Source organism: Cariama cristata, unplaced genomic scaffold (assembly GCF_000690535.1).
Source record: "Cariama cristata isolate BGI_N322 unplaced genomic scaffold, ASM69053v1 scaffold12975, whole genome shotgun sequence".
Taxonomy (NCBI): Eukaryota; Metazoa; Chordata; class Aves; order Cariamiformes; family Cariamidae; genus Cariama; species Cariama cristata.
Genome location: NW_009619325.1, coordinates 79,639 through 94,599, shown reverse-complemented (window position 1 = coordinate 94,599; position 14,961 = coordinate 79,639). Strand labels below are relative to the sequence as shown.

At 44.3% G+C, this 14,961-nt stretch overlaps 1 protein-coding gene across 1 annotated transcript in view; it reads right to left on the bottom strand.

Annotated features, from left to right (window-relative positions):
- The window catches only part of FRAS1 (Fraser extracellular matrix complex subunit 1), a gene marked incomplete at its 5' end in the record, with an annotated part of 109,381 nt that overhangs the window by 72,811 nt on the left and 21,609 nt on the right, over positions 1-14,961 (bottom strand). The window contains 6 exons of the mRNA XM_009701218.1: positions 1,564-1,707; positions 3,444-3,584; positions 6,157-6,330; positions 7,670-7,810; positions 8,236-8,376; positions 9,819-9,962. Coding sequence (XP_009699520.1) covers positions 1,564-1,707; positions 3,444-3,584; positions 6,157-6,330; positions 7,670-7,810; positions 8,236-8,376; positions 9,819-9,962 — 885 coding nt within the window. The remainder of the gene's footprint in view (positions 1-1,563; positions 1,708-3,443; positions 3,585-6,156; positions 6,331-7,669; positions 7,811-8,235; positions 8,377-9,818; positions 9,963-14,961) is intronic.

Genomic DNA, 14,961 nt, shown 5'->3' with positions numbered 1-14,961 from the left:
GAGCATGCAGCAAGCAGCAGAGTAAATCCTCTTCAGAAAGAATCCTGGTTTATGACAAATGGTACAAGTTTTTCCAGCGAAATTTACAGCTGGAAGACCACATTTCCACAAGCCTTTTTTCATAGGAAGCATAACGCAAAGTAATGGGAAAATAAGGTGGAAGAAATAAAGTGCATACAGCTACGACGTGACAGGACATTAATAAGTATCATTGAAGCCCCTGAAATTTTACAGGGCAGAGACAGCTGTTTACACTGAAATGCTGAATTACTTCCATATTGTAATTACTTGACTGTATGAAACATTTTGATTCCCCAACCCAATTTCTTGTATACCTAAGTAGCTGTACAATACTTTTAGGATATTTTCCTACTCCTCAGATACTTTGTTTTCCCCTTCTCTTTGTCTCTGCAGACAGAACAATAACTGGTGTATAAAAGGAAGATGAAGAAATGGTTCATAAAATTAATCTGTGAAGAGCAAAGAAACAAGTCTTTCATTAAAAAAACCCCAACACATACATGTAAACAAAAAGAAGCCTCTGTGAAGGGGAAACATCTACATTAAATTGAGAACAGTCGCCTCTCAATGGATCTATTTATTAAGTCTAATGCAATTTTCTCTTTTCTTAAGATTCCTTATCTCATTTGGAACCGTTCAGCCTAGATTAAGCCTCACATACCATATCTTTTTTTGATAAAGAAAAAAAATGGCTTGATAAAGCTCAGAAATTGTTGGAGCAGTTCCCAGGATATGTTTATACATACCTGCGTGATGGATTAAAAGAGATTTTTCTTTTTAAACAGATAAATGCAATCAGTGGCTTCTGATAATAGGCTTAAGCGCAGGTATCGAGCACCCACAAAGTATAACCCCTACACAGAAATCCTATTACCTCCAAAAAATGCACACAGCAATGATAGCTGTGCCGATTTTTCTTTAGGGCCCCATAAACTGCTTCTCTGGATCACAAATGTTTCCTTAACTCACTTTACTGAAGCTCTATGCAGGACCTAAGCAGCCTTCCTGGCTCTGGGTCCCCCAGGCTTGGCTCTACAGTGACAGTCAGTATGCTGTAAAGCCCAGACTGGAGCGAGACACAGGTAAGTGCTTGGCCTGGCAAGGTCAGGCACATTGGCACTCAACAGAGCAGAGCTGCAGCCCATCCTATTGTTAAGAGCATGTGCATTATGATATTAATAAGTATATGAACGCTCTGATGATTCCCAGACATGCTGGTCCACATGTGATCTCAAGTCTTCACACCGAACCGTGCAGCAGCAAGCCTGGCAAAGGAGAGCCTTCTCTCCCTCTCCCTACTACCTGCCTTACACAATTTGCAATTGTCTTCACACAGCTCTAGTGAAGGTATGTCTAGCAGGAGCGGCAAGTCGCTTTGCTATATATGATGCACACTGGAGAGTTTCCTCAATATTTTCATCTGTGTGACATTTTGCTCATAACAGGCATTTTGATTTCTTCATGGTGTGTGCTCAAGTAGCTGGTTAACGCTACAGAAAAGATCATCACACTGTATGACCCAGGCCATCTCCTCTTACTTACCCACACAATATCCCACCAGGTTGAGATACTGCTCTTCCTTGCAGCTAGTCCTGCACTTTCCACTGGCTAGAGTTGCATGGGGATGGCACGTTAAGCACTCCAAATCAGAAGGGCCACGGCATGTCTTGCAGGATGGATGACAGGCTGGGTAAGAAAATCAACACTTGTTGTTAAGCTCTTGGTATAGTCCACCTTACACTCTCCCTTCCCCAGAAAGCCAGGCCCTGTAATAATCATTCACTCTTACAAAATATGGACATAAAATGATTGAATAGCATCAGTGACTGCAGAGTTGTGGTTTGGAAGGCTCTTACACCCTCATTTTGAAAAAACAAGATGAGAAATGAGTTGTCAGTTTAAAAATGTGATTTGTTCTCTGCATTAATCAAGGTATATGTTTTATATTTTCTAAGATCTAGAGAGATTGGCCCTTTTATTCTTCCCTCCAGCATATGCTTGTGCACATTAGAAAGAGAATGGGATGCACGGGGGAGATAAATTAAACATCTTGGGATCGTATGAACATCATAGTGGCATGAGTTTGATATTCACAAGTGGAAAATTCAGGAACGGTTTCTGCACAAAGGCCTCCCAAACTGAACCCTGTAAAACCTGAATGCCATGCCAGCTCATTAGCTATTCTGTCTGCTTAAAGCTCAACAAAAAGATTGCAGAGAAAGTGGTTAACATCGCTCAAAAGTATTTCACTTAGACTGCTTTTGTATCCTTCCACCTTTAAAGAGAGATGCCATATTTCCAGGATTTCCATGCTACAGATCTGAGGGATAAAGAAATACTACGGCTAATGATCCATAAAAAATTCTTAAAAACTACTTTTAAAGCTCTTCTATGAATAAAAGCCCACAACTTCAAAAATCTCCCACCTCAGGACTCCCCCAGGCTACATACAATTACCCACTCCCTACATGGACACTGGGCGTTTCGCAGGTGCCACAGCACAGGGCTCCCGGTGTTTAAGACCTAAGGAGTCATGTCCCACCACCTTCTTGGAAATCATGCTCGTGAATTCAGTGTTCAAAAAGGAAGAATCGATTTTCTACACACACCTACATTAACCGAACTTCGCTGTTCAAAAACTGCAGGAGACCTGAGCGGGCAGCATACAGAAAGATGCCACTTTCCTGACACTGAAATTTTGTTTTTAAGACATTTGTATAAGCCTGAAACTGCATAATGCAGCATTCAGTAGCTACCTCAGCTCTAAGGTGGTAGTGCACAACCTCAGAATTCATGAATCTTTACAAAGGCCTGCCAAATAAAGGTATTTATAGAGTTGTTCCTTGGGTGAATAAATTGAATAAATAGAGCAATGGACTCTAGAAGAGGTTTTTCTCTCTAAACTTGAGGCCTCCCAGGGAAGCGCCCAGTAAATTTCTCCTACTGCCAGAACAGATACATGGATGCCTGACCCAATGAATCTATTATAAAACAGCAGACACCTTTCAGGTGACTAATCAGATTTCAGACGCCTGCATTTCCTCACCCATTGTACTTAGCAGCTCATAAGGAATGGCATACCCCAAAGGCCACCATTTTCTGCAAGTAAAGACCCCTTTTGCCACAGCGCGCTGGCTAAGAACATCATCCAAGCCTACTGAAATGAAACGCAAAATATCCCCAGGGAAACAGTCCAGAGGAGCAAAACTGATTATAATTTATGACTCAACGTGTACGCCTCTCTCCCATTAGGAGGAGATTCCATTTCCTGAAATTGGACTATCCCATTCTCCCCTGAAAATACTTAAATAGCCTCATATAAATCTGACTGAATCTCTAATTACATTGAAAAATGCTTTACAAAACATGCGTGCAATGAAATTCAGCAGTATAAACTGCAGGTGCCTGCACTATGCACTCACAGTAGCAGTGATCTTTGCGGCTGAACAGCCCCTCTGGGCACTCAGAGAGGCATCTGCCTCCAACCAAGACGTGGGAAGACAGACAAGCCATACAGTCCTGGGAAGTGTTCCCCACGCAGTCTGCACAGGAGGGGTGGCACTCTGCAGGGAAGGGAAAAACAAGAAGACAGAGAGAGGCAAATTAGTTCTAGCTTATCTTGTTTGTTACTGCCCTAGGGTATGGCTAGATTGTTTTCTCGCCAGTGATGACAGGAAGGTATTTCCTTTACAGGATTCTCTGCTTGTGAAAGGTAGAAAAGGCAGGAGCACAAAGGCTGTATAGTACACCTCTTGAAGATAAGGAGTAATCACAGATAGCTGTGTATTTAATCTTTTTTGCACCCACACAATTCATTACTGAAATGGAAAGCTGAGGTGCACGACACCGTGTAATACCGTTCTCCCTATAAGAGCTCTGGGGTTCTGCAAACTTACCAGTTTCTGAAATCATCTTTCACTATCACCCTACAGCTACTCCGGGAAGGGTTTTCTATCCAGCATCACTGCGTGGTTATCATCAGCCATTCTGGAGCAGTAAGCACAAATACACATAGAGGTGGGCTGGCCATCTGACTTTACAGCTAGTGAAGTGAACGCTCCTTACAGTGATGATCCAGCAAGAATGAAAAGAGTGCAGTTAAAAAGTTAGACTTCTTCACTTTTACTGGTACTGACTCTAGAAAAGCCATCTTAAACTAAGTAATTTGATTAAAGAAATACATAAACTCATTAGTTTAAAACCTAGCATTTATTAGAGCAGTGACTCAAGGCAACAGGTTCCACTGTGGTAGTCTCTGTTAAACACAAGAGAGACTTCCTGCCCTCCAGGGAGACAAGACAGACACAGGGCTGGAGAGAAGACATTAAATGAAATAAAATTAGTTATATGAGTACACTTAGCTCTCTGCCAGAGAGCCAGGGAGAGAAATCAGGGACCCTCATCACAAACGCATTGTCTCCAGGACTATCTTTGGCTCAAGTGACTCAAATCATACCAGTGAGAAATTTCTTACAGTTTCATCAGGGAAATCTCAAGCATTGGAAAAATGTAGAGATATTTCTGTGGTTTGGTAAGAAATTCACAACCACACAAGTAAAACATTGAAAACGCACATTTTAACCTGCATACGATTGTGCTTCTGTTCTGCACAGATAATGAGGGCATGGTGTGCATCTGTGGTGGGTTTACTTTTTCAAAAAGGTGCGTTTACAAACTTTGCATGAGTATTTTACAGGGGTAGCTCCAAGTTTGAAATCTTGAATCTTGAACGCTTCTGCAATAAATTAAATTAGTATTCTGATGCCATTATTAATACAGCAGAGGTAATAACATGTGGGGCTGTGCTGGCATTCTCGCCCAAGGACATAATTCAGCACTGCTACCGAACTCTGCTCAGGTCTGTTTGTACAGGCCTGTTCACTCATCTGAGGCAGTGGTACATGGATTTCTACACTCGGTTTCTAGACCATAACCTGGACTCAGCCAAGAAAGCCCATTACCTGCCAAGGAATGGCCACTGTGTGCATTGAAGGCTCTATGCCAATGCCTCCAGGAACCAATCCAAAGCACTGGATACCTTATGGTCTGCGTAGGTCACTGTTAAAGACAGAATCATACCCCCAAAAAGCACCACTTCTTCCTTTTTTAAGATCCCCTAAGGCAAAAAAATGAGCTTACACAGACTCTTTCCATCAAGTTGAGATGAAGAGATAAAATCAAAATATATGGATTTTAAATTATGTCCACTTTCAGAAAATGTTTTTGCAACAGGAAGAAACAGCCATCAGTAGCACTGTTGCTATTGTTATTACTATTACTTAAGCGCTGTAGATTCACTGTCTCTATGACTGGTCTTTCCACAAAGGGAAATCACTGCCATTTCGGAAAGTATCTTTTCTCCTTAGGCTTAGGGTGGGCTGTCCTAGGAGAAGACGTTCAGTCTAACCTCTCAGCCTGCTTCTGTCTGCATTATTTTCAAGATATTGCAATATGTTTGTTGCACAGATATCCACACCAGTTGCCACAAGCCCTGCACAGCCAGACAGGCTGGCTTGCTGATCCACCCAGTAAAAATTCTACACTGAAGTCCACAACAGTTTTCTCTCAAAGTGGTGGGAAACCACATATATCCCCAATGTACACCATGTTAGCCTCTTTTCCAAACTCTAGCCTTCACGGAAATGCTTCATACTTGGTATTTCAGGAGCAGTGATGGCACATGTGCTTCAGGGCATGTATCAGAAGAGTTTCCTCAAAAGACGACTGCTGTGGGATGTCTTGACCTGCTTCAAGGGCTAATAAGGTGACAGCTCAGTCTTTTCTGAAAAGGATTTAAGGATTGATCCTGCTTCAAAATAAGTCAGAAGTAAAAACCACATTCTCAACTTCAGTGAAAATAAAGCTAAGCTGTGCAGACTTGAACACAGTTGTTTTAAAAAAAGTACCTGAATTCTTTAGTCTGAAGTTACATGTAGAGTATATTTTCCTTCAAAAGTACTATTATATGCCATTCTGAAAGTTACTGAGTTTAAACATTCATGACTGTCACAAGGCAAACACAGGAGCTCAAAGCACGTTAAGAATCGAATACCGTACAAGAGCACCCTGAACACCTAAACTCCCATGCAGCCCTGCGCTGAAGGCTTTGAACAGTTGTTCCCACCCTCTACTCACGTTTGCAGACTCCTGTGCTATCCATGTAGAACCGGGCTTGGCAGTGAGAGAGGCAAAGGCCACGTACAGCTCCTTCCATGGGCTGGTGAGGCTGCAGGATGTCTTCTGGTGCTCTGCACTGCAGGCAATGAGAGGCCCCCGGGCCGATGCAGGTGCGGCAGGATGGGTGGCAACCTGTGCATGGGTCAAGGGAGCAGTCAGAGCCCCAGCTCTGAGGACAGCTTTCTCAGAGAGATGGACAAGGCCCAACAACCGTGCAAATCTGGGCATCTGGTCGTGAATGTGAGACAGAAAGGGGAGAAAACAACAGGTTTGGGTCCTCTTGTTCATCCCTCTTTCCATTTTTGTATTGCTGTAGACAGTCTGATACTCAAAGAGCTAGCAAAGAGCACACATTTTGCAGCAACTCACAAGCTAAGAAATCTGTTCCGCAAACAGACGGGGTGCTGTATTTTCTATAATGGAACTGGGATTTTAGAAAAATACTTTGCCATTTCTCCCGCCACCTCTAAATAACAGCTCTTTTCTTCAATAAAGTTGATGAAAAAAAAGTTGGGAAAAAACTGCAGTACGGTGCCACAGGCAGTCAATTTTCCTTTAATTTCTGGAACCGTAACGTTGAACACAATCTCACTAGGAGAGACAGCAAGAAATGACAGTCTAACGGGTTCATAGGAAGCATAAATTCATCTCTCAAATTTTCAGGTTTTTCCATTGCTGCAAAAATGACCTCACTTAGCAAATCTACTAGGTGTGTGCAGAATTTCACCCACCTCTTAACTTGTGTCAAGAAAAACTTGGAAGCAATGTATGTTTATTTCAACAGCATAGAGAAAAAAAAAAGTCCCCACAATCATCAAATCCTGAGGGTGCAAATGCAGAAAGTATTTCAGAAAATTTGCTATTTCTCGAAGTAGAAAACAATCAGCAGGCAAACACAGGAATTACTCATTGATCAGTTCAGCACAGGAAAGCTGGTAAAGGGCCTGGAGAAAAAGCCTTACGAGGAGCGGCTGAGGGAGCTGGGGTTGTTTAATCTGGAGAAAAGGAGGCTGAGGGGAGACCTTATCGCCCTCTACAACTACCTGAAAGGAGGTTGTAGCGGGGCGGGGGTTAGTCTCTTCTCCCCAGTAACTAGCGATAGGACAAGAGGAAACGGTCTCAAGTTGCGCCAGGGGAGGTTCAGGCTGGACATTAGAAAGAACTTCTTCACTGTTAGAGTCGTTAAGCAATGGAATGTGCTCCCCAGGGAGGTGGTGGAGTCACCATCCCCGGAGGTGTTCAAAAAACGTTTAGATGTGGCGCTTCGAGACATGGTTTAGTGGGCATGGTGGCATCGGGTATACGGTTGGACTTGATGATCTTTGAGGTCTCTTCCAACCATAATGATTCTATGATTCTATGATAAAGGATCAGCATCGTAGCTGGGTACCCCGAGCACAGCCTGACAAAAGCCAACATATATACACTGGTTTACAGCAGCTGGGCAACTCACTCCAAGCACGTAGCTTACCTTTGCAGACATTGAGATCCTGGTAAAAACCCTCTCCACAGCCCTGCAGGCACTGGCCTCGGTGCAATGCCAGAGGAAAGGAACAGGAGGTGCAGTGAGTAGCCAGAGGTCCCTCACACGTGGAGCACGAATCATGACAAGCTGATAAAGAAACAGAGCACACAGAACTGAAATAACCCATTTTTTCTCCTTGAGAGTGGTGTTGCTGACTACAGCCTCCTCCAGCCAACAGTGAAAATTGCCAGCTGGCATGATATTCAGCTATCTGAACTAATGAGAGCAGAAGTGCACGTGTATTAATAACTACTAACAGTAATAACTCTCACTCACAGTGTTTTGAATATGTATCTCAGCATGCCTTAATATGCTTCGCAAGGCAAAGAGGTTATTTAAAACAATCTATCACAAGTGAACCAAAGAAAACAAAAAATCAAATTCCCTGTTCCCACTCGCACTTCTGTGCTCTTAACATTCCCTCCCCACAGGTAAACATCTGGGGAAAAGAATACAACATGTGGAGGGTGCCTTGAGAGCCTTAGAAAAGGTCATGCAAATATGCCTCTTACCTCTGCATCTTCCCTTGCTACTTGGGAAATATCCATCCGGGCACTCTGAAACACACTTCCCATCATGTAACAACTTGTCTGAAGCACAGGTCAAACACCTGGGTTGATCCAAATAGCATGTTTCACAGAACTGGTCACAAGCTGCCAAAGGGGACAGCTCATTAATGAAACGAACTCAATAAGCAAAGAACAACAGAGCCATCAACCTGGCCACATAGATAAAATAAACGAAGCCACACCGTGCCCTTTCCTTCCTTTGTCAGAAAGGCATCTTTAAACATTCCTCTCCAGCAGAAGTAACCTTTCGCACTTCCCTGGAATAAGTAGTGATGTTCATGGAGGCAGATGTGTGAGTGCAGACAGGAATTCACTGACCTGTATCCTGTCTAGGACTCTGAATAAGTACAAACACCAGAAATGGGTCTGTACCAGCACTCCCTCCACTCCTGACACAACCCCCTCCAGCTAATGTAGTACGTTTTCCTGTTCACCAACAGTCTGAGAACGGGGAGCACCATTCTGAACAATTTCATGTATGAAAACCAGCTCATAAATCTTTACATATCTTTGTACAACAAGCATCAGTTATCAGACTGTTCAGGAAGTAAAAGATGGAGGTATCAAAATGCATGTTTTTGGTAGAAGATGAAAGGCCTGAATCCTGGAGGTTGCCAGGAACAGCTATGCAGTTTTGAGAAATCACTGGCAATAAAAATCAAAATTATGGCCAAGCTGCATCTAAGTTAAATTTCCTTTTCAGCTTAAATGATTTTCAGCTACAGATGTAAGATTTCAAGCCTGCACACTTCAAAACACAGGTGAGTAAAATTTACTAGTATAGACATCAACCAAACTGAAGGGGAACCTGGTCAAAGTGAAATTCATCCAGAAGTGGCCAGAATAGCAACAATTTCGCCAACATGCTCCAGGTTTTAAGCCCTCGCTAGCTAGTTGTGGCTCAGGCACACCTGCATGAAGACAGGCAAGCCCTGTGTCACTTCTACTGACGATGCTGGACAGTCCTTCAAAGCAGCTGGAGGTGGCTGTCAGCAGAAACCCTGACTTGACCCAAATGACTGTGGCAAATTTTAGATTCTTTATTTATTGGACATTTTTTTCCCCTTCATGATCTGTTTGACTTAGGTCTTTTAATTCCTCCAGCCACCTCTTCCCCTTTTCTCAGCAAACCTTCCCAGCTCCCAAGTCTCATCTGTTGTGCAGGTATTAGTTAATGCGATGCTGAATTATAATCAAATTTACAGAAACCTGCTAGCAAAGGCCCTTTTTCTTTCTGCAGACAAATGGATTTGTCAAGCCCTCAGAAACAGCTCAGTTAGGCTTTCAAGCTGTTCAGTAAAGGGAAAAAAACGTTAAACCTTTCAGCATCTGATTAGCTTAAATGAATTAATAATCTTACAAAAAACCAGCAGCTTTCCTCATTTGATATTTATGCACAAGGTGCACCTGGCTTCTCAGACATGAATAAAATCACAGCTGCTGCACGGCTAAATGAAATATTGATTCCTTTCTCGCAGACCATTTCTCAAACTTCTTGCGATTGGAGGAAGAAAACAGGTATTTACCAGTGCAGATTCCATCCTTTGTATAAAATCCCTGTCCACAGCTGGCCACACAGAGCCCTGCTTTTAGCACACGTGATGTGTCTTTGCAGGACAAACAATTGTTCTGAGCAGCACCCCAGCATGAGGAACAGGACTCGTGACAACCTGCAGGAAAGAAAGGTGCAGGATTAACAAGCAATCAACTTCCAATCATCTCTTTGAAATGAAGAGTTTGCAGTAATTCACTTTTTTGCAATTTTATTCCTTAATTCACAGGCATTCACTGCTTCAGAAAAGGAAAAGAAAACAAGAAAACACTGCTCTTCTTATGTTAGCATCTTTCTTCCAAGCCATCTTAGGGGTACAATTTGCAGCTTCATTTTGTACATGCAATACGACATGCGGTATGCAGCTACAGAAACTGCTCTGATGTAACCAGACTGGGAGGAGTGTTGGTAACACTGTTAAGTCCTGTTCATCCCAGTGCTAAGGGCTGTACAAGCACAAAAGGAGAGGAGAAGAGATCCCATCACACGCTATCTAAAAAACAGACTTGCAATCAGATCCTTGCAGTGACTACTGACATTAGCCCAGCTCTACATACAAACTCAGAACTGGACAGCAGGGCTGCAAACAAGATCCTGCAAAATTAAAACCAAGACAGCCTACTTCTAGAAACAACTCCTTCTGCCCTTCCAGGACTCTGTACCGGCACAGAAGGAACTGCCTTCTGGCTGTTGGTCAATCTGGCTAGGCAGGGCAGAAATCCTCACGTGCTCCGACTGAGTAATTCCTGGGGAAAGGTGGGCGGTGGGTCCCAGGTCCACTACAGCAGGCACTCCATATCTTTTCCTTGACATTGCCAGCAGAAGAGAAGGGGCATTCCCTCACTGAGCCGAGACTACTTTTCTCTCTGGGTGAGCCATGTATCATGGTTGGGACACAGTAACGTTTCAGATATTCCTGAAGTATACCATATTCCTGCAATGCAGGCAGTACTAACGCCCTCTCTGTGGCATCTGGGTACAGGAACACATAGGCAGAACAGAGTGATCCTCGAGCATGATGATGTCTTACAATTAAACTAATGACTGTATGGAGATCAATCCTTCCTTCCAAAACGGCTGTTGAATGAGCCACCTTATTTGAAACTGTACAAGTTCAGCTGTGAGGGAAATTCAGCCCACTGTGGTTACCCTTTATGGAATCACGTTAAATCCTGTGCTACCAGTGCTTGCAGGAACTGTGCAAATTACAGTTCTCTTAGCTATTAGATTATTTGCACGATTACACCAAAATATGTCCCAAAGATGTTCTTAAATTTATTATTTCACAATAAGGTGGGTACATGCTTGTGCTCCCAGACCACAGCAGGTGAGAGGAAACAGAACTTTTTGACATTTGCCCTGTATCTGCAACCACACCTAAAGTTACAGCCTCCCAACAAAACCCCATCTGTGGGTAGTCTCAGTGTAACGCAGGAACCAGTGGACACAGCAGCAGCTCACCCACATAACTAAGAGCAGATTTACATACAGAACAGTGACAAAAGCAAACACCTTCCTGCAAAATAAACCCCCTAAGTGAGAGACAATTCAACCTTTCCCTAATAACAGGTGAGATAAATGTTTGCAATCAAGGTAGCTGCAAGTAAGTTTACAGCAAACCAGTGACCACCCATCTCCCTCTTGTTTTGCACAGTTTCTGTGCTGCTTCTGTCTGCTTGAGGCCATAGCTGCTCTTGGGTTTGTTAATTAATGAGATGGAGCACCTATGTTTGTGCTTATATATGAGTCACACTGCACAGCATAAGATAAACGCCCCATCTTCATGGATCTCACCGCTCCCCGAGGCAGGGAAGTTTTATCATCTCCATCTCACATGTAGGGAACTGGAACACAGAGATGAGACATGACATGCATGGGTTTAGAACAGGGAGTGTTTAGGGGCCCAAGACATGGGACATTTGAGTTCATGCCCAGCACATGGTCCTTTGACATTCTGGATGTTCCTTCTCCACACTTCCACCTTTGTTTATTTTCCCTTTTCTCATCTTCTTCTATTGCCTTGTAACTAGCTGTTTGCTTTCCCCCTTCTCACCTTCCTGCACCTTTTTTCCCCTCCCACCTTATTCCTGACCTCTCCAGAATGCTGCTGCTCTTCTAGGTCCTGAACACTCCTATGTGAGGAACGTCTCAAAAGCACGCTGGGCATCCTGTACCCAAAAAGATCTTCCCTCTGACTCCTACAGCAAGGGCCACCACCACTATCAAGTGCATCTAACTGTGGCTGAATCACAACACAATGAATACCCAACATCCCATCCTGAGGTAAAGATTGTGCACACTTTTCTGTTCCAGTCGATAATTTCCCTTGCTGATAAAAAGCTGCATCTCATTCCAGCTTGGATGATTCTCAGGGCACGTCTACACTCGAAAGTTAAATGCAGACTATGAGTTCATGCTGTAAATTCCTAAGTACGGAAATGTCCTCACTTCACCTTCCGGACATGAGTGTTTTGCTCCTCTCTGAGCTCACTCTAACTTGCAACATCTTTTTGAAAGAGTGGGTACCAGGGCTCAGATCCTCTAGTCACACACTTCCGACTGCACAGCTTGACCCCCTCGCTATTAACCTGCCTCAATACGTCAACACAACTGAACATACCCAGATATCCGCAAAGTTCTCAAGTCCTCTCTGGAGATGCTGCTCCTTTGCAGGAGACACTTTTCTCTCCTGGCAGCCTGGCATCCAGACTCTGTTTTTAAACACACAGCCTTGCATAAAGCTGTATTAAAAACGCACTTTTGATGAAAGTCAGGTCAGTTGGGCAAATGTGCTTTGGTTCACAATGCACACCATTTGGTGCCTGCACTAGATCAAGTGCTCCTGAGCACATCCTCACCTCAATCTCTTCTCTCAAGCAGCTGCCTCAAGCTGTCCCTCTGTGTAGGTCAAAGTAATGCCTTCACCTCCCGCCACTGCCACACATTTTGCCAGATGTCAGTCTACCATAAACAATACCCAGGCTGGAAGGGTCTTCGGCGTGGCTGGACCCACAACCCAAGCTCTTCTTTGGAGATGGTGTCCAGCAGCATTGCCACAGTCTGTGCAGAGCCGTTCTGCTGGGTTTTTGTCATCACCACCGCTGTCCTTGCCCACAGCTACTCACTGTGCAAACCACCCTCCTTCCCAACTCGCCTTCCCTTCTGGTTCTGGCTCACTTAAGCCCTTCTACAGACACGTGGCCGTAGGGCTAAGAGAGCAGCAGACAGGCCAGCCCAGCCCAGCCCACTCCCCTGTTCCCTGCTGCCCAAAGAAACTCACCACAAATGTTACTCTAAACACAGCCACCAAGAAAAGGAGTGTGACAAGAAGGACGAGTGTTTTAGACAAGGTAGGCGAACAGCACTCCCAGTGCCCTACTTCTAGTGGGGAAACCTGTAATGTCTAGAGTCAAGCCAGGTAATGATACAAACCAGCAGAGTCTGCAGGCTCAGGAGTTTAAGATCTTACTTCACTCCCTCCCGCCAGTTCCCAGTTGGTTCTTACCGACCCTTGGCAAAGATCCTGCAAATCCACTCCTGGCTATCACAGCAGCTTTTGAGTCTTCTAGAGAGGCAGCTATTGTGTTAAAATTGCATGTCTTCCTAGTTGGGGGATGAATTCTGTGGTATCTCAGCTATGGAAAGGCTACAGTGAGAGAAGTGAACATGAAGTGCAACCTACCAGAGGTCATCAGACCTTCTGAGAAGCTGCAGAGAATTTGGCAAACTGATATGAAAGAGATCCTTTGGACGCCAAGGTACTAGAGAGAGACCAGGCCCAAATGGCTTCTTTGACACGGAAAGGGACAGAAAGGGAGGGGATCTAAGTAGTGGAGTTTGGAAGAAAGGAAGGCAAGGAGAAGGAATACAACCCGATTTTTAGCAAGACAGCCACATTTAGCATTTGGAAGCAGTGCAAACAACTCAAAGTACAGGATTGGTAATAATTTCCTCAGGTGAGCCAACAAAAAAAAAATGCTTGCAGCAAGAGACTCGGCTCTGACATGCTGCTCCAGTCGCTAGCTCTGCTATACAAGCCCTCCCTGGGAACAGACTCCACGGACTCCTCTGACCCAGCCATTTCTGTATGCGAGGTGGCAAGTGCCTCCAGGAGCTACCAGCTGCCAGTCTCCAGATGACAAACACGCACAGCCTGATTCATGCTCCTACAGATACAATCCTTCTCTTCTTGTGCTTGCAGCGACAGGCACCGGGCAATTTATTTTCACATGTCTTAAGGACCGTTTTGTCACAAGTCCAGGGGCTACTAAATCCCAGCCAATAGCTCCACTCTGTTTGCCATCAGACGGTACAACTCCAACCTGCAGGACCTGGATTCATGCAGTTGGAACCGCAGCCCCAGCCCATCCCTGCCCTGTGTTTATACACACTCACGCACACCCTGCCTGCAGAAGCTTTGGCTCTTTCAGCGCTGGATCGCTGCCAGACTCAACAGCTGCTCCTGGCCCACACAGCCAGTCACCAACTCCGCTGAAAAAGCTGGGAAAAAAATGGAAGCATTCAATGAGCCACTGTCAGCTAAAACATCTTTGACTACAGCAACCTAGTGGCTGCATGAATATAAATCAACAGAAGTGACGGCATCGCCAGGAAACTCTTTTCACCCTTCCTGGCTATTTTCAGTTCAGATTTGTAGGGGCTGTTTTGCATCGCCTCCTCCCTTCAGTGTGGATACTGGACTTATATGCACGACCCTGCAGCTTCACCCTGCTGAAGGAAAGATGTTCAAAAGAATACAGTTGACCTTCCAGTTGCAATAGGGTGTGTAATTACTCTGCCTCAGCCGACACGATGGTGTTCATTAAGCTGCAGTAACATGTCTTTCCAGAAAATCAATGTTAAACAGACGAAACTTCCAGGGTCTTGCTTCTTGGTTAACAAGAACACGCCAGTGGCTCCTGAGCCAATGGGTCTTCTTCTCTGCTCTGTTACCCAGGAGTTGCAGGGGTGTAATGTAGAAGTCACACAGAAGTGACACTAGCCCAGGCTTTTAGAAGATGAGAGGTCTTGGAAAGTGATGTTTCTGTTCTTTCATGATTGACCAGAAGTCAGAGAATCAGTTAAAGATTCACTCGCCAAACTGTCTCTTATCTGCA